The sequence below is a fragment of the Vigna umbellata genome, chromosome 6 (assembly GCF_029865625.1).
Source record: "Vigna umbellata cultivar VRB3 chromosome 6, Vumbellata_1.0, whole genome shotgun sequence".
NCBI classification, from domain to species: domain Eukaryota; kingdom Viridiplantae; phylum Streptophyta; class Magnoliopsida; order Fabales; family Fabaceae; genus Vigna; species Vigna umbellata.
Window position 1 is genome coordinate 8,995,409 of NC_142170.1, and position 21,591 is coordinate 9,016,999.

General features: G+C 31.4%; 3 protein-coding genes and 1 pseudogene across 3 annotated transcripts; 3 read left to right on the forward strand and 1 right to left on the reverse strand.

The window, feature by feature from the left end:
• The first annotated feature begins 494 nt into the window (after nucleotides 1-494).
• Nucleotides 495-8,749, forward strand: LOC148196756 (uncharacterized). The gene is made up of 10 exons (XM_088093505.1): nucleotides 495-737; nucleotides 2,175-2,311; nucleotides 6,077-6,136; nucleotides 6,843-7,163; nucleotides 7,245-7,495; nucleotides 7,595-7,807; nucleotides 7,898-7,990; nucleotides 8,071-8,172; nucleotides 8,257-8,586; nucleotides 8,678-8,749. The coding sequence occupies exons 4-10, from the start codon at nucleotides 6,845-6,847 to the stop codon at nucleotides 8,747-8,749; spliced, it is 1,380 nt and encodes a 459-aa protein (XP_087949631.1). The 5' UTR covers nucleotides 495-737; nucleotides 2,175-2,311; nucleotides 6,077-6,136; nucleotides 6,843-6,844.
• LOC148196757 (uncharacterized) lies at nucleotides 2,438-5,204 on the forward strand (annotated as a pseudogene).
• LOC148196758 (uncharacterized) lies at nucleotides 5,205-5,987 on the forward strand. The gene has a single exon (XM_088093354.1). The coding sequence runs from the start codon at nucleotides 5,340-5,342 to the stop codon at nucleotides 5,985-5,987; it is 648 nt and encodes a 215-aa protein (XP_087949480.1). The 5' UTR covers nucleotides 5,205-5,339.
• Nucleotides 8,750-14,477: 5,728 nt separating the features above from the next.
• On the reverse strand, nucleotides 14,478-15,343 carry LOC124822352 (antimicrobial ginkbilobin-2-like protein). Its single transcript, XM_047294348.2, has one exon. It carries the CDS (start codon nucleotides 15,302-15,304, stop codon nucleotides 14,570-14,572), a length of 735 nt encoding a protein of 244 aa, XP_047150304.1. The 5' UTR covers nucleotides 15,305-15,343; the 3' UTR covers nucleotides 14,478-14,569.
• Between the last annotated feature and the right edge of the window lie 6,248 nt (nucleotides 15,344-21,591).

The following is a 21,591-nucleotide window of genomic DNA, read 5'->3' on the forward strand; positions in this document are numbered from 1 at the left end:
CCGTGGTCAAGGCAGAGGAAGGGGAAGAAACCCCAATTATGGGAAACAATGTTCTTATTGTAACAAAATGAATCATACCATAGACGAATGCTATTCCAAACATGGATATCCTCCTTGGTACAAGAAGGAAGACAAAAGAAATGAATGGTCAAGTGCAAATGCTTGTCAGAACAACACTGATTCTGAAGAAACCCAGAAATCTCAAAGGGTCAGCAATGGAAACAATTTCAGTTCTCACTACAAAAAAAATATTATTTAATGGAGGTTATTTTGTGGAGGTTATAAAAACCCTCCATAAATAAACATTATTTAAAATTATTACAATGAGTTGTCTGATTGCTAGTAATTGTAGGGGTTTTAGTTTTTCTTTTAAGAGGTTTATAACCTCCTTAATTAAAAATTTAAACTTTCCCACTTAACATCATATTTTCCAAAAAAATTCCCCCTTTTTTTTCCTTTTTCCTAAAACCTAAGCGGGAGTTTAACTTATTCACCAAATCCTTGCTCCCAACTTTCATCTGACTCTTGCTCCAAAATATCTCTTCCTATTTCCCCCCAAATCTCAATCCCTAATTTTCACTTTAGTTTCTTCCAAAGTTTAGCAACTTTCCTTCCACTCATAGCAACTCATATTTTGTTCTGTGTAGTCGTCGTCTAGGTTGAGCAAAGTGTGGTCGCCGGCCAGGTTCAGCAAAGTGTGGTTGTCAAGCCAGGTGCGGAAGCCAGCTCACGGACAGGTTTAATTCTTCAACCTAGTATTTTTTTGAACCCTCTTTTTTCCCCGACATCGATGATGTACTAGAAGGTTCTTGCTTTCAATTTATAGACATTCCTTTTGATTTGAAATTGTTGTTGATAATTGTCTGGTGTGTGCTCTATTCGGTCAATGAAAGGAAAATTTTTAAAGAGTTGTTTTAAGTAGATGAATGAATCATTTTAGGGATTATTCTCTAACAAAATTTATATATTGTTTAGGGTTAATATACGTCTGAATTGGAAATTAACTATTGATCATTTGTTTGGTTGGCTAGTGACTTTGTTTTGATGTTATATGCAATGGGAAAATAAATAAGTATGTTTAGTGCTATCAAATTAATAAGTATGAACGTACCTGTGCTGATCATTCAGTTGTTCAATCTTGCCAGCCATTAAAGGTATAATTGTGATTTTAATTTTTAACAGAGTTGTTGACTGCATTTGTAAATATAGATGTTTTCTTCCTTTTGTTGTCCAACACGTCTTTCACCATCATGGACAACATGGCAGCCTGTGAGGACAATTGTCCTGTTCCCTTATCTAATTACAACTTTGATCAAACTCCCTTTACCTACAGTTCATAAAATTGGAATCTCTCTTTCTTTTATAATTGTTCCAGAGAACCATTGTTTTTTATTTATATTTATTTGCTATTTGAAAATTTTGTGCTTTAAAATTTGGAATCTCTCTTTCTTTTATTATTGTTCCAGAGAACCATTGTTTTTTACTCTATATTTATTTGCTATTTGAAAATTTTGTGCTTTCACTTGGCTTATGATTCGCTAATATAAATTGTAATGCTTGAATTCTTGTGTTGTTGTACTGTGATATAATGTGGTATGTTGTTCATTTAATTGGAGCCATATAATTTTATATTCCTGTTAGGTGCTTTAAGTATGGTGATGATTGTATTGGTTATTGCCTGGGGGTATTGAAACTTGGTTACTGAAAAAATATATTGGAATAGTGAGGAAAAGTTGGTGTTTTAGTGCATATAAAATTAGTTCTCTTATATGGTTTTAAAAAAAATTAGGCATGAATAAGTCTTGGAGCAGTGGCATATTTATGTTGGTCAAAATGATTGAATACATAAGTTGTTGACACTTACGCATGATACTATAGTTGGTGCAATGTTTATGGATTGTTTTTTAATATATAATTGGTTATTTAGTTTTTTAAGTCAAGGTATAATTCTGGAAAACTATGCATGATATAAAAGAAAAATTGACACTTAAATCTCTTTTTTTAAGTAATAAACTAACTTTTTATAACTTGAAAATCTGTATCTCTTTAATATTTTGATTATTTTGGGATATGAGTTTTTACCCTGTAAACCTATTACTCCAAAGCTTACCACCAATTACAAGCAATGTAATATAAGCTTATAGTTTCAGCTTTTCTCCTAAACCACTTTGTAGGTAGTTCACAGATACAAACGTGCTTATTAATAAGCTGGTGTTACAACTAAGCTGGGGAGGTATTGTGTTATTACTGAGTTACTGAGTTGTTCTACTATTTGACTGCCATCAAACTTTGGAATCTCACAGTTATCAAGGTTAGTACATTTAATTTCATTTGAAAACATTTTATTTATTAATTCAATCTTTGTTTGTATATTCCATGAATATTGTTATCCTTTTGATGTGGTAGTGTATTTCATTTTGTTTAGGAATATTTTTGAATGGATAAATCTTGGATTGCTAAACCTCGAAATACAATTGAATACTCTATTGGTTTAGAAAAATTCTTAAATTTTGCTTTTGAGAATGGGGCTATTGGAGATACAATTCGATGCCCATGTCCCAAATGTGGATTTATGAAATGGCATAATAGAGTCGAAGTTCAAGAGCACTTGATCTTAAAACAATTTCCTAAAAATTATGTTATATGGAATCTTCACGGTGAGAAACAAACAAAAGATATTTCAAGAAATGAAGATGATATACAAGAGACATTTCATTCTGAAAATCCAATGGAAACAATGATAAATGAAGCATTTGGGCATTATAGGCAAGAAGGTACTAATATAGGTTCACAACATGTGGATGTAAACAATGTTCTGAATGAAAGGCCAAGGGAGAATCATAATGAATTTAATGAATTTCTCAATGATGGAAATCAGATCTTATGTGATGGGAGCAAGTACACAAAATTAGAATTTGTAATCAAGTTATATCATATCAAGGTTTTGTGTAGATTAAGTGACAAGGCAATGACTATGATCTTAGATTTGTTAAGAGATGCATTTAGTGAAGCAAAGTTGCCTCTTTCTTTTTATGAGGCTAAGAAAGTCATCAACAAACTGGGTCTTAACTATACCAAAATAGATGCATGTCCGAATGATTGTATGTTATATTTAAGAGATGATGAAAAAGATTTGGACACATGCAAACATTGTGGTACATCTAGATGGAACCCAAAGAAGAAGAAGAAAAAGCAACCTGCTAAAGTTTTACGTTACTTTCCATTGAAACCAAGATTGCAAAGATTGTTTATGTGTTCTAAGACTGCAAAGCATATGAGATGGCATTCTTTAGATAACAAGGATGGGTTTATAAGGCATCCAAGGGATGGTGAGGCATGGAAGACATTTGATTTAATGCATCCAGAATTTTCTTCTGATCCTCGAAATGTTCGCTTAGGCCTTGCTAGTGATGGTTTTAATCCTTTTGGCACTATGAGTTCTACCTATAGTATTTGGCCAGTTTTTTTAATTCCATACAACCTTCCACCCTGGATATGTATGAAGCACACTTCATTGATCCTATCCATGATCATTCCAGGCAAGCAAATGCCTGGAAATAATATCGATGTCTACTTACAACCCCTTGTGGATGAGTTACGTGAGCTATGGAGTGATGGAGTGGACACCTTTGATTCTTCACTGAATGAAACTTTTAGAATGCGAGCTGCTCTTATGTGGACAATTAGTGACTTTCCTGGCTTAGGTATTTTATCTGGTTGGAACACACACACAGGTTTAGCTTGTCCTACTTGTAACTTTGATGCAGAACCTTGTCGTCTTCCTCATAGTAGGAAGTGGTGTTTTATGGGGCATCGTCGCTTTTTAAGTAGAAACCATAGATTTCGATTGAATCGTGTTCGTTTTGATGGAAGCACTGAAGAACGGAATCCACCACTAAAATTATCAGGCTCTGACATTTTTAGGCAAGTGGAAAATATTAATGTCACATTTGGGAGAGGAATTCATTTGGATGGTAGAGGAAAAAGATATAGAGAAGAAGTTAAACAATGGAAAAAAAAAAAGCATTTTCTTTGAACTTCCATATTGGGAGTCTAATTTGTTACGCCACAATTTAGATTTTATGCATATTGAAAAAAATGTATTTGACAATATTATGTATACTTTGTTGAATGAAAAGCCTAAATCCAAAGACAATCTTAATGCTAGGAAAGATTTAAAGGAAATGGGTATAAGACAAGATCTTTGGCCACATGATAATGGAAGATATCACCTTGCTTTGTTTTCACTAACTCGTGATACCAAAAAGTTGTTTCTCAAAACTTTGAAAAATGTATTAGTACCGGATGGTTACTCAAGTAACATTTCTAGATGTGTTGATGAGGTGCAACATAAAATATTAGGACTAAAAAGTCACGATTGCCATATTATTATGGAGCAATTACTACCATTGGCAATTCGTAACTTGTTACCAAACCATGTCACTGCAACCTTGGTGGAGTTTTGCTCATTCTTTAAAGTCCTTTGTACTAAAAGCTTAAATCTACAAGAACTTGAAATGCTTCAAGATCGCATTGTGGTTACACTTTGCCACTTAGAGATGTTATTTCCACCATCATTCTTCACAGTTATGGTTCATTTAACTGTCCATCTAGTAGAAGAAGCAAAGCTTGGAGGTCCTGTTCATTATCGATATATGTATCCTATAGAGAGGTAATGCTTAGTACTTTTTGTTTAAGGTATCATATATATATCCAAGTTGTTTAATGTAACTATTTGTCATTATTATAGGGAATTAGGTCATTTAAAGACATTTGTACGAAACAAGGCACAACCAGAAGGTTCTATAGCCGAGGGATACTTAGCTGAAGAGTCTCTTACCTTTTGTTCTAGATACATTGAAGATATAGAGACAAGGTTCAATAGACCTGGACGTGTTTGTGATAACCCAGATGATAATGAGCCTATTGAGTCATCTATATTCCCACAAGCTGGGAGGGCAGTAGGAGGTTCCTCGATGTTTACTTTAACTCAGATGCAAAAACTACAAGCCCATCGATATGTGCTTTTAAATTGTGCCATAGTCACACCGTTTGTTGAGTGAGTAATCTACATTAAGTGTGTGATTTGTATTTAAACAAATTCAACTATATTAGTCATCCTTTTTTATTATATTGGAATAAATTCATGTAGTGAATTTAAAGAACTAATAAAAAGAAGATCAAGAGGAAGGCGACCTTCAACCACTGAGATAGAAACTAGAGTGTTTAAAGAGTTTGTTGATTGGTTTAAACAACGGGTAGGTGATCAAATAGTACACTTTTTGTTGTTTATTATGTTATCTTTCAATTCTGACTAACATAATTTCTTTATTTAGATTATGAATCCAGAAACAGTAAATACAATGTCTATGGACTTGAAGTTTCTAGCACGAGGTCCATTGGATAATGCTAGAAGATTTACTGCATACAACATCAATGGGTTTAAATTTCGAACATTGACTCGAGATGAGGGATTGAGAACACAAAATAGTGGTGTTTTTTTAACATCTAATACATCTTGTGTTTCAAGTAGTGTTGATAGGAACTTAAGGCAAGCAGACTTACCCTATTATGGAAAGTTAGAAGATATCATTGAGCTTAATTATTATGGCCGATTCAAAGTTGTTCTTTTCAAGTGTAAGTGGGTAGATACAACACGAGAGAGAGGATATAGAAAGGATCAATGGAATTTTAATTGTGTTAACTTTGATAGACTTATTCATATTGGAGACCGTGAAGAACATGAACCTTATATTGAGGCATCTCAAGCACAAATGGTATATTATGTTGATGATGTTGTTAATAAAGGGTGGAGTGTTGTAGTGCATTTAAAGCCAAGAGATTTGTATGAAATGGGAGAAGAGGTAGAAGAAGAGGTGTATGAAAATGAGCCATATGAAGATCAACAACTTGAGAAATTTTATAGTAATGACAATGAATATGTTCAATTGGCTACAAACCATTTAGATGATGATATCCATGAGTGAAATGTATGACTTGCAAAGTTAATGATTATTTATATTCAAAGTTATTTTCAATATATGTACCACATATTTATATGACTACATCTTCTCAGTTTCAGGTTAGAAAGGAGAAGTTGGGTATTTTGAATTACAACTCTTCATCATTTGGGAAGGTAATGAATCTGCATTTTGAATATGCTAACCATGTTCTGAATTTTATTTTTCTGTATTTGTTGTGAGCTAAGGATTCATTGGAATTGTGGCTTAACTAGTTGTCTTTAAGGTTCTTATTCTGAATATGCTAACCATGTTCTTGAAGGTTACTGTTATGTAAAGATGGATATGCATGCAGCAGAAAAAGGTCACATTGGGATGATGATGTGTGTGTTTCTGTTTTTATTTGGTGTATTTATTGTGGGAATTCAGATTGATACATGTTCCCCACTTTAGCAAGTTTTTTTTACTTTATTAAGGCTGCTTCAATGTATGCAAAGTGTAGTGATAGTATTTTGTATAGCTAATTACTATATACTGTTGAACTTTAAAAGTGTCTATAGAGATTAGAATTATAATTGTAGGCAGTGATCGCAACAATTGGTGAAGTAAGACATTATAAAAGCAATTGTCATTGTCCGTTGAGAAAACTACCACTTGCCATTACATAAGATCATTCCATATTCTAATTGTTTACTTCTTGATTGTTTACTTCTCACTTGCAGCATTTTGGTATATTTTAGTCAATTTTCCTCACTTTTTTAATTTCACCAATATGTCAATGTTTCGTTGCACCAGAATTTGATATAATGATCCTCACTTATCCATCAAAGAATTCTCTAATTGTTTCACCTTTTAAGTTAATTATTTTTCATAAATATGTAGTCATGCCAAAGGTTAAGCGTTTTCGAAATCTGCAAAAATCTACACCTCAACCTCAATGTGTGGAAAATACTACAACTCAACCTTCAGGTAATTCTTCACCAACTAATCCTATAGTGTCTTCTCCAATGATTGACCAACCACCATCATCACAACATGCCGGACTTGAATCCTCATTACCCACTGAAAATACACAACAAACTGAAACATCCACGCATGTTGGATGTGAATCCTCATTACCCACTGAAAACACAGAACAAACTGAAACATCCACCCAACAAGTTGGACGTCAATCTTTATCGTATTGGACTGTTGATGCAATAGGTATATGTCATATTTATTTTTTCTGAATGCATATTTTTTTAAATTGTAGTGATGATTGACTAAGTTGTTTTATTGTTAAAGACTTAGAAGGAGTTTTCAAGAAAATTAAGGTCAAGGTCAAAGAAGTAAATAATTTACCTTCTGGGGAACGCATCATTGTGGAGTTTGATGAGATAGGCATGCCTATTGGTGAAGGACAAGGCGTGCTTGCAGGATACTGTGGTATATTGGCAACTGATGGCAATTTGTTTCCAATTAATTTTGAAAGGTGGTCTGGAAAAACAGGCATGCCTAACACATATTTTTTGGAATGCTTTAAGGAAATGTTGCAGGTATATATATCATTATGCACGTATGACTTTTATCTTTTGAAATTTTTCAATTTTTTTATAAATGTTAACACACTAACTATGTTTTCTTTTTTTCAAAAGCCTCGATTTTGTTTTAGGATTGCTGAAGCTAATGCACAACGATATTGTAAATTAACTCTTGGTAGAAAATGGGCTGCACATAGGCAGAATTTATGGAATGAGTTTTATGATCCAGCGAAAACCAAAGATCAAATCATAAGTAATGTGCCAACTGGTATAGAAAGAACTCAATGGGCTCATTTTGTTACTTATCGTCTAAAACCAGAAACACTGGTATAAATTTCATTATTTTGAATGGTGTGAATTGTTTGTGTACTTAATTTATTTTATTGGTATATTAACTTACAATTGTTTCTCTCATAGGAGATGTGTAAAAAAAATAGAGAAAATCGCAACAAGCAACTAACTCCTCATACAGGTGGTTCTAAACCTTTCTCAAGAAAAAGGCATGAGATGGTAGGGATATTAGTAAACATGACAGTTTTTACTATTTTTTAAAGTTTACTATTTATTTTAATTTCTTCTTTTTTATTTAGTTTATGGAAACTGGACAACTGCCTAGTCGTGGAAAACTATACATTGAAACTCATAAAAGAAAGGATGGATCATTTGTAAATGACGCAGCAAAAGATATAGCGGTTAGTTCTATTATAATATTATATTTTCAAATATGTTTTTTTTAATATTTAGACTTTTAATTATAAATTGTTATATGCCTATAGGAACAAATTGAAGTGGGTTTGACTCAAAGTACTACCAATGAATCAGAGGTTTCTCCTAATGATGTTGTTGGTAAAGTGTTAGGCCCAGAGCATTCTGGGAGAGTACGATGTATGGGTTTGGGAGCAGCTCCTACTAATGCATTTAGGAATACAAGACTTCGACTTTCAGATTTAAGTCTTGCTTCATCTACCACTGTCCCATCATCATCATCTTCTAATCAGTGGCAACAAAAGTATAACAATTTAGAATCAGCATTTAAAGCATACATGATAATGAAGGAAGGAAAGATTCCTGATGAATTGATCTCATTCTTTGATCGTCAACCTCAAGTAAGTTACTAAATATAGTTGAAGTATTGTGCCTAATATACTTTAATTATAAGCATTCTTTATTATTAATATTTTTGTTTTATCATTTTAGGAAGGTGGTGATGCAAATGAGCCCGAGTCTCCTTTGGATACGATAGGATCATCTGGTGCTAGCAACATTTAGGGAGTTTATGATGTCCTTTAGGATGAAACTATATTTAGCCTATGGATTTTGATTAATTATGAATTTAGTTGTAATTACGATTCAATTTAACTTACTTTTATATAGCATGGTGTTTTTGATAATTGAATGTTTTAATGATATATAATTCAAGACTTTGGTAAAAGAAGTTTGTCATGCTTGTTTGTCTTTATTATAGTATTTGAATTTTGTTACAAATAAATATTGTTGACAAAACTATAAGCATCTTAATGGTGATATATGTAATATAAGCAAAATAAAGTTGTAAACTCACAACCTAAATAGTACAAATGAGGCGACTTAAAACATGTAAATTATAATTGTCAAATTGAATATGGTATTAATCCAAAAAGGTTTGAGAAAAACGAGGTTGATCTTTACAGTAAAATAGTTGAAAATAAAAGAGGTTTCAAACCTCTACAAAATAATAGTCAGTAATAGAAGAGGTTAAAACCCTCAACAAAAAGACCTCTGCAATATAAAATGGATACCAGAGGTCATTGAAAACCCCCGCAAATTAATAGCGACGACTCTAATTGCGGGGGTTTGAAAAACCCCTGGAAATTAATTTGTGGAGGGTAAAAACCTCCGCAAAATGGAAAATAAACCTCCACTAAATAACCGTTTTTTTGTAGTGTCTCTTACGCCAGAACAGATGCAAAAACTCATCAAAATGATAGACAAAATTGATGAAATTCCCACACACAACATTAATCAGGTTCAAAGAAATGAAACTGAGAATGAACAAGGTATTTTTTCTTGGATTATTGATACTGGTGCTACTGATCATGTTACTCACAGTAAAAACAATTTTATTACCTTCTACAAGATCAAACCTATTTCTATAAAACTACCAAATAACACTATTCTAATTGCTGAACATGCTGGAACTGTTCAGTTTGCCAAGGATTTTACTATTTTCAATGTTCTCTATATACCAGATTTCTGTTTTAATTTGATATCTGTGCAAAGACTTATCAAGGATATGAATTGTAGCCTAACTTTTTCTTCTAAGCATTGTCAGATCAAGGAAAATCACACTTTGAGGACGATTGGATATGCTAAATCATGGAATGGGCTCTACTATCTACAAGTCTTACCTAAATCTATTCAAAGCAATATCTCAAAAGGTGTTTTCTCTTGTAAAAGTGTTGATGTTAACCTGTGGCACCTTAGACTAGGACACCCAGGGCACAGAACAATGAATCACATTTGTGAGAATTTTTCATATGTCAAAGCTGATGATAGTTTTGTATGTGATACTTGCCATTTTGCCAAACAACACAAGTTACCTTTTCCTAAGAGTATTTCTGCTACTAATGAAAGTTTTGAAACTATACACTGTGATATATGGGGACCTCTAAGTACTGTTTCTGTTCATGGTCATAGGTATTTTCTAACAATTGTTGATGACTACACTAGACATACGTGGATTTTCCTAATGAATAACAAGGGACAAACAAGAGATTTATTGCAAAATTTTGTGATTAAAATCAAGAACCAATTTAATAAAATGGTTAAGAACATCAGGTCTGACAATGGACCTGAATTCAAATGTGAAAGTTTCTATAATCTTCATGGTATTAATCATCAAACCAGCTGTGTTGAAACACCTCAACAAAATTCTATTGTTGAAAGAAAACACCGTCATATTCTTAATGTTACACGCAGTCTTTTATTTCAATCAAACATACCTAAAGGATATTGGTCATATGCTGTTGGGCATGCTGTTTTCTTGATAAATAGAATGCCTTCACACATTCTCAACAATAAAACTCCCTATGACATGCTCTATGATAAATCTCCTGCTTACATAGATCTTAAGGTTTTTGGATGTTTATGCTTTGCCTCTACTCTTGAAAATAGCAGAAACAAACTTGATTCCAGAGCAAGAAAAGGTGTTTTTCTAGGTTATAAGAGTGGCATCAAAGGTTATACTGTTTTAGATTTAAATACTAAGGAGTTGTTCATAAGCAGAAATGTTATTTTTTATGAAAATGTCTTTCCTTACAACAACATGCAAGAAGACAGGCAAGACAATGTCAGCAATGAAGAGAAGACTGAATCTCTCAATGATCTTCTAAAGGACTCCTATCCTTTAATTGAAGATAGAAATAATGAGTCTGATGGCCAGGAAGAACAAGAACAAGCCTCTGTTAACAGAGACAACAACAACGAGACTGGAGATCAAGAGAACCATATAAGCAGAAGATCCAACAGGCTCAGAAAGACTCCTGACTATCTAAAAGACTATGTCCATCAGGTTCATCAATCCTTATCCATTAAGAATACCTTTAAAACTGCCTATCCTATAACTAATGTGTTAAACTGCAACAATTTATCTGCGAAATATTCTAAATACATCATGGCTATTACTAATAACAAAGAACCCCAATCTTATACTGAAGCTAAAACCAAGGCTGAATGGAGAGAAGCTATGGATAAGGAAATCAAAGCTTTAGAAGAAAATAAAACCTGGACCCTAACTCAATTACCTCCTGGAAAATTCCCCATAGGATGCAAATGGGTGTACAAAATTAAATATAGAACTGATGGTAGTATTGAGAGACATAAAGCCAGATTAGTTGCCAAGGGTTATACCCAACAGGAAGGAATAGACTATCTTGACACTTTTGCACCTGTAGCTAAGCTTACTACTGTTAGACTTCTTATTGCTCTTGCTGCTTCTAATAATTGGTTTTTACAACAACTTGATGTTGATAATGCTTTCCTACATGGAGATTTAAATGAAGAAGTGTATATGCAATTACCCCCAGGTATGGACACTAGTAAAGAAGGTTTAGTCTGTAAGCTAAATAAGTCTTTATATGGTTTAAAGCAAGCCAGTAGGCAGTGGTTTGAGAAGTTATCTGCCTTTCTTATATCTGTGAATTACAATCAATCCAAATCTGATCACTCATTGTTTACCAAAAGAACTGCTACTGGTTTTACTGCTCTACTTGTATATGTGGATGATATTGTGCTAGCAGGAAATTCTATGGAAGAAATAAACTATATGAAAGAGCTTTTGCACAAAAGGTTTCGTATTAAAAATCTTGGAGAACTTAAATATTTCCTTGGACTTGAAGTGGCAAGATCCAAGAAGGGAATTCATCTATGTCAGAGAAAGTATGCCCTGGACATACTTGAGGAAACAAGGATGGAAGGTTGCAAACCCTCTTCTACTCCCTTTCTAAAGGACACCAGCACTCTATACAAAGAGGACAACTATCTGAATGATCCTGAATCTTATAGAAGACTGATAGGGAAGTTACTCTACCTTACTAATACTAGGCCAGATTTATGTTTTACTGTCAATCTTCTCAGTCAATTCATGCAAAAACCCACTCATTATCACTATCAAGCTGTTCAACATATATTAAGATATATAAAGTCCTCACCCTCTGAAGGTTTATTTTTTGCAGCTGAGTCTCCAAAGCAACTAAAGGCTTTTAGTGACTCCGACTGGGCCACTTGTCCTAACACAAGGAGATCCACCACGGGCTTTTGTGTCTTTCTTGGATCATCACTCATTTCCTGGAAATCTAAGAAGCAGAAGACTGTTTCCAGATCTTCTACTGAAGCAGAATACAGGGCCCTTGCTGCCACTGTATGCGAAATACAGTGGCTTCATTATCTTATGCAAGACCTTCAAATTGAAGAATCTGGGGTTCCTGTTTTATATTGTGACAACAAATCGGCACGTCACATTGCCCACAATCAAAGTTTCCACGAACGAACCAAGCACATAGAGCTTGATTATCACGTGGTTCGTGAAAAACTCCAAGAGCGTCTTTTACATCTTCTACCCGTCCGGTCCGAAGAGCAGCTTGCTGATATCTTCACGAAATTTCCGCATCGCGTCAAGTTTGGAACCATTATTCCCAAGCTTGGACTGGTAAATATACATTGTCCAGCTTGAGGGGAGGCTATTGAGAATCACTGTTGATTCTCTTAACTGTCTTGCAACAGTTAATTTATTTCGGGTGTATTTTTCTGTTTTTCCCCCCTTCATGGAACCCTATATATATAGGGTTCCTTTCCCCTTTTTCCCTTAATGTCAAAATACTCAGATTTTATCACTTTTAACAGAATAAAGAAAGTTTTAGTTTACGTTACTTACCGTTTTCCGATCTACGTTTTCTCCTTCTTGAGCTCCGGCCACCACCGTCTCAGATTGCCGTTCAGGGAGCCGCCACTCCCTTCTTCCTCCATCGCCTCTCGCTCTGTCTCGCTTTTCTCTCTCTTTCTCGATCTTTCTCCTCTGCATTATGCCACGCACGCAGTCCACTTTCAGAATAATAAGCCACATGGGCCAGGAAGTGAATTGGGCCATCAACGTTGTAAGTGCACAGTGCTGGGCCTGTTCCAATAGTTAACTCTTTTTGAAAAACATACCAAATCATATAAATAGTAGAGATTGGAAGTTCAAGTATAGTTTCCTAAGGAATTTGCATTTGTTTAGTTAACTATGACTATTTACTAATTTAGGCAATAAATATGAATATTGATTTATTCAAACAAGTTAAAAACATATAAAGTTACAAAGAATACAAATTATAAAATGATCCAGATAAAGACTCACAAGGGTTGGACTTCATGACCCAAGCTATATGCAATCATTCATACAATATATCTTTAACATACTTAAGAATTCACATCAAATATTAGTCATAATTCCTTAAAGACAAGTTCTAAATCTTATGTGAAAATACTAGTTCCTTAGATATTCAAACACAATATTTGCATTAAGAGAAGATGTCTAGAATGACCAAGAGCTTTGGTCTATGTCTAGAACCAAACCTCTTGTTGTTCTATCCATGTTTAGTTTCCATAACATTTACCAATGGTTAAACACTACCCAAATAGTATAGATATTTCATCATGCATATGAATAAAAAGGATAGAACACAAGAATAACGAAAGATATTCCATTGCATAGAAAGAACTAAAATGAGTTTAGGTACATTACATCCAACTCCAATGAAATGGAGTTTAACTACTCTTATACATCTAGAACACAAAAGAGAATTGGAACGATTAAAAGGATGGGCGAAGATAGGGTCATTCAGCCCTAGAAGTGCCTCAACTCGTGTCTTAAGTCTCATTTCTAAAGTACGAATTTTCATACCTAAAAGTTGTTATTATAAGAAAGAAGTATTATTGAGTTCTTAAAGAGAGCAATTGTTGGGTTTTCTGAAATTCATCAAGAAGTTATCAAGATGAATATGATTCTAAGAATTATTGCTTGGATATAGATCTGATTTGCAACATCTATACTCTAGGTGGACTCATTTCATTTACTTTTTACATTTTTCATTCTTTGAATTGTATTCATTATGCAAGTGATCATCTTGTGTAAAATATTACATCTAGAGTTTGGTTCTTGATAAGTGTATTAAGTTCTTGATATTTTAGTGTCAAGAATTATTAAGGTATACATATAATTTTATAAACTTTTTGAATATAGTATAAATCTTCTAAGTTTATGTTGTTTGGAAGAAAATTGAATATAAATTCAAATTGAACCAAACTAGTATAAATTGGTGTGATCTTTTCTTTTTTTATCAATCTTCTTTTTAACACAATATTCAAGAACTTGAATGGTTTAATTAAAAATATATGACCAAAATTGCATAAACTTAAATTTATAAGAAATAAAAATTATGTTTAAATAAGTAAAATGAAAGATTCGATAATAATAACTATAAAAATACAATAATTCATAAATTTATTCATCATTACTTAATTAACATAACAAGGTTTATAACCGAGGCTGAATAAAAAACGAGTATGATGTGTCTACTCTTTGACAAAAGGGTATATCTCATAACGAAAGTTGCAACTTCCACTCACAACCCTACCTCCTTCTTTGCCATCACAACAATTTGGGAGCTCGCCAATCGCATCATCAAGACACTTCTTGCAATCATTGCTTGAAAGGTCTCTGGTGCACTGAGTCAACCCATAAAGGGTCACTGAATTCTCAAGGTATACCTCTCCAGTTGCATAAAAGTTGCTGTTAACATAAGCTTTCTCCGCAAGCTGGCTCAATAACTCTCTAGTCTTGTAGTTAAACGACGAAGGGTCACTCACATTGTTGAGGTTCCACATGTAGAACCTGTTTGTGTAGTCAATCTTGGCAAAGAAATCAGTGTCCAAGTACTTGAACATGCAGTAGTCGTACCAAATGATGCCACCTTTGTTGTACTGACAGCGATTAAGGATTTCTTTGGGTGCCTCAGAAACACAGGTTTTACATTCCGAGGCTGATACATCACCACGGCAAAGAGCAAGACCGTATGCTTTCTGGTTTTGATCTATGCCCACAGATGCAACACCAAAGCCTGATGAAGGGGTCTTGTAGATGAGCGAGTTGATGAGAGTTTTCAAGTTTGATTCATAGGGACTATTGGCTGTGAAATTCTGAGAATTTGAACAGAAATGGAAGAGAGGGTCAGCTCCAAAAGATGTTTGGAGAATGAGAGATAAGGTTAGTGAGAAAAGAAAAGTGGAAAAGAGCTTCGTGGAAGACATTGTTTTTGTTGGATTGTTTTGCAAATGGGATTATGGAGAATGAGGCTATTTATGGAGAATCTTCTGCTTCATCCAAAAGGTTAACGTTTTCGTTTTGACCATTTTATAATTAATGCTAACTTGTTAGGTTGCAGTGCACTATGTCAAAGTTAGGCAGCGCCTTGAACGTTTCGGAATTTGGACACTGTCGCGTTTTGGTTGCAAATCAGCAAGAGATATATCTAACTTTGAGCTTCCATTTCCATTTTATATTCACAACACCATTTCTTCCTTATGATACTGTCAATTGCTTCCTACATTGTTTAAACGTTTGGCATATTAAAATATAATATAAATATGGGTCCGTCCGTCCAATATTAAAATAATATAATTTTTCGGCCGTGTGTATATTTCATCATTTTGAAATTTTCTACAAATTCTGGAGTCAACTCTTGAAAGAGATAACGCGATCGACGTGTTCTCTCTCTCGAGATGATATACGCATGGTTGAAGGAGTAGTGCAAGTGAGTTTAATGGTAAATGTATCTGTAAAGCAATTGAGCGAAATAAAAAGTAAATAAAAAATTGGTGCAAGTATATCTTTTATATATGATTATTATAAAAAGCAATGAACTTATCATAGTTACATTTTATTAGACATATAAAGAAAAAATAATAATAAAGGGATTATAATGTGTAAGAAAATCATGGGCTCTTACAGTTTATATTATGAGTTTTTAAAATGAACAGATCAAAAATTAAAAATGTAAATTAATTATAGTAAAATAAGACCCAGCCTATTTTCATTGGGACCGAACCTATGATTAGTGAGGTTGACGTTGTCATGAGTTTAATAAGAATAACCTAACATTAAATAAAAATAAATGCATACTAAAATAAAGATTTTTCTTTTCTGAAAATATTGAACAATTCGTTTAAACCAAAAGTTAGTTACATAGTATCAAAGACTCCCATAAATTTTTTTAACTTGTCATTATTAGTTCTTTTACTAAATTTTTGTATCATTTAACAATTTTTTGTTATTTGCTAACTTGTTTATTATTGATTTTTTTTATCAGATGAAGATAAAATAGATACTAAATTTTGAAGTTGTTATAGATTTTATTTAATCAAGATACATTGTGATAGAAAAAAAAAAACTCTAGTACGATGAGGTTCATTTTTCTTTTATAGTTTAGTATTTTTGTAATGCTGATAAAAAATTATTTAAAACTTATATTTTTGTAATCATTTAAAAAACAGTTTAAAGTATTATTAATTAAAAATAAATAGATTAAGTAAATAAGCTCATTTAACCTACGAATATGTGATCAAACAATCTAGGCTAATAGTTTTAGGATTACCAAAAGGCAAACTTACCCATTCTAATAAATCTACCCAAAACAATGGCATTATTTAAGAATCACATTTCTTAATTGTTTCCCATTTTTCTCTAACCAATTATATTTCTTAGATATGACAGGTATTATTATTATTATTTATTTATGGGTACAAAGGATATTTTTGTAACTCCCCTTTCAATAAAATCGATTACATCTTATTATTAGATACTGAACTTTTATCAGGGAGCTTCATTATATACTATTTTCTTTTCCCACAAATTACATTTATTGCACTAGGATTTTATTTTCAATAAGATTATAACTCGTATTAACCCATAAACAAACAAACAAAACTGTAAAATATGAGCATTTTAAATGTTATGTCTATTTTTTATGATAAGAGAAATGAGAATAACCTAATTTTCCAAGCTCATTGACTCTTCCCGCATATTAGCCATTCTTCAACCATTGCGTCTCTTTTATCCAATGTTTCACACTACATCTTTCTTATTCTTACTTTTCTCCTCTAAATCATTGAAAATAATAAAAGTAAAAAAAAAAGTTTCTAGAAGTGCAGCATCCCTACCTTAATTCAAAAGGTCTTGCAATTTTAATTATTAACATATTTCTAAAATTGGTTTATACACGAATATACATTTATAAAAATATTTACTAACTATTTAAAAAATAATAGTTTAGTTTATATACAATTTATTTTTACTTTTAATTTTTTAATTTTGCTTTACTATTTTTTAAACATTATCCAAATAATTATTATTCAATCATAATGTTCTGAATATATAAGTAATTAAATTCATTCATATATGCTTATCATTTTTTTCAACTTATTATATCATCTGTACGAAATTAATTACATGGGGGAATAGCCTTCTTTTCTGTCTTTCTGATTCTCTCCTGATTAGATAACATTTGTTTCTGATATAGTGAATCTCTTTCGAATGAATCTTTGTACAATCATATTCTCAATATGATATATTCTAATTTCCTTGCTACGTCTTCAATTGTTTGTCTTTTCTATTTGGAATTGATAAATACTTCTCTCACTTTCCCTCTCGTACTATTTTTTTAATTTTATATTAAATTTATTTTGATTGTCGTTATTTTTATGATTATTTATACCTTTTCATATTATTTTGAAAAAAATTGTATTTATTTAAATACAAAAGAAACACATATTAATATACTTTTTAAATATATTTCTGTCAAATATTGTTCCTTCTAGAGGCTTGTTCCTAAAAATGATGTCATGAGTGTAAGTCAACAACCCCATAATCAATACCTTTACACTTCTAGACAATCTCGTGAGCAAACAGTGTTTATGTTTGTTTTTATTGAAAACAAATATGTTGACTTCGCATCTAGCTATTAGAACTTACAATGCAAAAATTGTATTGAGCTATTTAAAAAAAGTATATTGTATTAGGAATGTGTATGATAAATGTACCCAACATCTTCGTTACGATGAACAAAAACGTTATTCACAAACCGAGTTAATTTTCCATTTAACTCCAAAAGAGTCTAAAACCTCCAAAAACAATCTAGAGAATATCCAAAACTGATATCCAAATCTAAAATTTGAGATTTTCAAAATCTAAAAAAAAAAAAGACAAAAAAGTTGGCTTTTTTTAGTGTATTTCTAAAACTATTATTTGAAGATCTTAAAAATACCATGAATAGAAGAAAGTAAGGATATTTAATTAATAATTGTGAGTTATGGGTCAAACTTTATAAAATATTTATATTAAATTTAATTCCAGATAATAAATTTATGAACAGATTCGAATATGTAAAATTTATGGATGTGTAATATGTAATTATGATGGAATATGGAGAGCATTAGGGTTCTAAAAATCACTGGTTTAGTTTAGCCTGGTTCATAGTAATTCGAATGCAATTAGTTCACATCCTTATGATTATGAGTTTTGAGGTTCAATATGCTGGGTTAACGGGTAATATTAGCTTTATTTAAAAAATATACATATTCTAAATCCAAACAAGGGAAAACTAGAATGATTTGTTTTACACTTAATAAAATTAGTTTTAATCAATAGATATACATTAGTAATTTCATATATAAAGTTATTTTTAATACTTAAATTCAGTAATTTGATATATAAATTTGAAGAGCTGTAAATGATTTTTATAAAATAATATTATTTTTAATAATTTAAAATTTTAGTTAATTATTTTTTGACAAAAGATTGACCTGAAGTTCACGATTAGTCCAATCCGAACTAATTTGGGTCTAAGGATTAAACGAGTAAACTTAAAGGGTGTTTCATCGTGAACTTCCAAGTCATTCATCCTACACCTTCAAAGTTTTATAAAATGTCTTTATTACCCTGTAATTAAGAAGGTTTTAATATTTTTTTCAGAATAAAACAGAAGTGGTCAAAGATTTTTTATGGTTGTCGGTGTGCACAATTTTCGCATTTCAAATATCTATTGCATCTCATTTTTTTTTCTTTCTTCATCTCTCCATTCTTCCACACACAGACCACCCCACTCGCGGTTCCCTCTCCCTTTACCTTTCCTCTTCCTTTATCCAGCAACACACACAAGCAATACACACAGTCACACACTTCCCTCTCTTTTTGCTTTCGTTTTCGTCTCTCCATTCTCATACACAGAGTGAACCTTCGTCGCACTGCAACCACAGCTTCGAGAATGTGGTGCATTCATTAAGATTCATTGACCTTTTCACATTTTGAGATTCATTGACTTTTGAGCAAGTGACACTTGTGTTGCTCATTTTTTAGAAACTGTTTTATCCAATGTATTTAAGTTTTCTCCTTTCTCCATTGTCAGTTGCTTTTGTCGACTTTTTCATGGTTATTGCTTGTCCCGACATTATGTATGCACTGATTATTTAAAGTTGCATTGTTGAGCCCTAGTGTAAGTGTAAATATATTAGTTTTATATGTGATTGTATTCCTTTTCAAAGTTTTCCATATTTATTGTTATCCGTTTTATAAATGAAAAAAAAAATACAAGTGCAAAACATATATCGGATCTCCATGTCTGATTGCTCTTCCATCGGATATTAACATCCGATCACACTTTTATCGGATTTTCATATCCAATACAAATCTTCACAACTTTAATTTTTCTAAAATATTTATATTAAATATCAAAAATTCATAAAAAATATTTTTTAACAATTATATATTATTTAATTAAATTATAAATTCATAAAAATTGATTTATAATTTTAAATATAATTATAAACTAATAAAATAATTATATAATAATATAATAAAAATTTTGTGTAAAATATTAAACCTAATTCGGACATGGACATCGGAGAATCAAAGTATTGAATTTCCAAAACCGATAAACGTATAATCAGATTTTCATGCCGATAATAGGTACATCTTTAGTTTTCTATATTCTAAATTAGTTTTATTAATTTTAATAAATTCATAAAATTAAATTTATACCAATTAAATATTATATAATTACATTCTAAACTCATACATAAATTTAAAAATAATTATAAACTAATATAACAATAATTAAATATATAATGAATATAAACGAAAGAGGGTGTTGGGGTGGAGGGATGTATGTTTGGTGATACAGGGAAAATAAAAGTGTAATCAATGCTGAAGAGAGAAATAGTCAATAAAAATAAAATTAATAAATAACCACCTAATAAATTAGAAGTATTTTAAGAAATTAGAGGTGTAAAGTGAAATGCTTGGAGGTGTAGGGTGAAACACCTAGACTTAAATGGCTTAAATCAATTGGGTCATGTTTTTTAAAGCACAACCGCAGGGTTACTCCCTACTCCACCCCACTTTGCTCCCTGTACCACCACATTTTTTTTAAATTTCAAAACTATCCTTTATATTTTAAAATATCCTACACCTCCACCCCTTTTCTTCAACGGATGTCAACATCTGTTGAAGAAAAAATTCTTCCACGGACGTGCTACATCCGTTGCTTTTTTTGTTCTCTAGTTTAGTTTTTTTATTTTTTTTGTTTTAAATTAATATATAAATATAATTTAATTATTTTAAAATTATTACTTAATTTTTTATAAATTAATTTTATTTTATTTAATAAAATAATAATTATTATTTTTAATTTATGTATTATTATTTAAATAATAATTAAAAATTTTGTTATAAATATATTAAAATGGATGTGCCACATCCGTTACTTTTTTTTGTTTTTTAGTTTTTAGTTTTTTAATTTTTTATATTTTAAATTAATATATAAATATTATTTAATTTTTTAAAAACTATTATTTAATTATTTATAAATTAATTTTATTTTATTTAATAAAATAATAATTATTATTTTAATTTATATATTATTATTGAAATAATAAATAAAAAACTTTTTAAAAATCTATTAAACGGATGTGACACATCTGTTAACCGATGTGGCTACATCCATTGAAGGTTTTTTTTTTTTAAATAAAAATAATAAACTAAAATATAAAATATGTAAATGGATGTTACAGATGTCAACATCGTGAAACGGATGTTGACATCCATTTTATAGAAGGACAAATAAAATATGGAAAGGTGCAAAGAGTGGTTGGTGGTGGTGGAGGGAGCAAACTATCAACCGCAACCGCATCAAGCTAATCGAATATGTTTAATCTGTTGAATCTTCTTGGATCACTTCTTCCTGCAGTCCTCTTTTTCTTACTGCACCTCTGTAAAAAATTTATTTCCCATTTTATTCCTACGCTAGTCACATCTCTGCAACTCCATCTTCATCTTCTTACAATTGGAACGTGAAGGACAATTTAATCATACTTTACTTTCTTATCTCTATCAATCAAAAAATGATTTTAAGAAAAAAAAACAATTACACATAAATCAAATCAAATATTATATTATATAGTGATACGAATTATTCTTAATTACTGATTATTTAAAAAAGAATTGAAACTTAACTTTAGAAATAAAGATGAAAATGTTATTGATT

What these genes read in the sequence shown, in the direction of transcription:
- LOC148196758 (XM_088093354.1), top strand. Translation starts at nt 5,340, where the DNA reads ATGAATCCAGAAACAGTAAATACAATGTCTATGGACTTGAAGTTTCTA.
- LOC148196756 (XM_088093505.1), top strand. Translation starts at nt 6,845, where the DNA reads ATGCCAAAGGTTAAGCGTTTTCGAAATCTGCAAAAATCTACACCTCAA. An exon ending in ACGCAGCAAAAGATATAGCG is followed by an intron (nt 8,173 to 8,256) that starts GTTAGTTCTATT and finishes ATATGCCTATAG; the next exon opens with GAACAAATTGAAGTGGGTTT. An exon ending in TCTTTGATCGTCAACCTCAA is followed by an intron (nt 8,587 to 8,677) that starts GTAAGTTACTAA and finishes TTATCATTTTAG; the next exon opens with GAAGGTGGTGATGCAAATGA.
- LOC124822352 (XM_047294348.2), bottom strand. Translation starts at nt 15,304, where the DNA reads ATGTCTTCCACGAAGCTCTTTTCCACTTTTCTTTTCTCACTAACCTTA.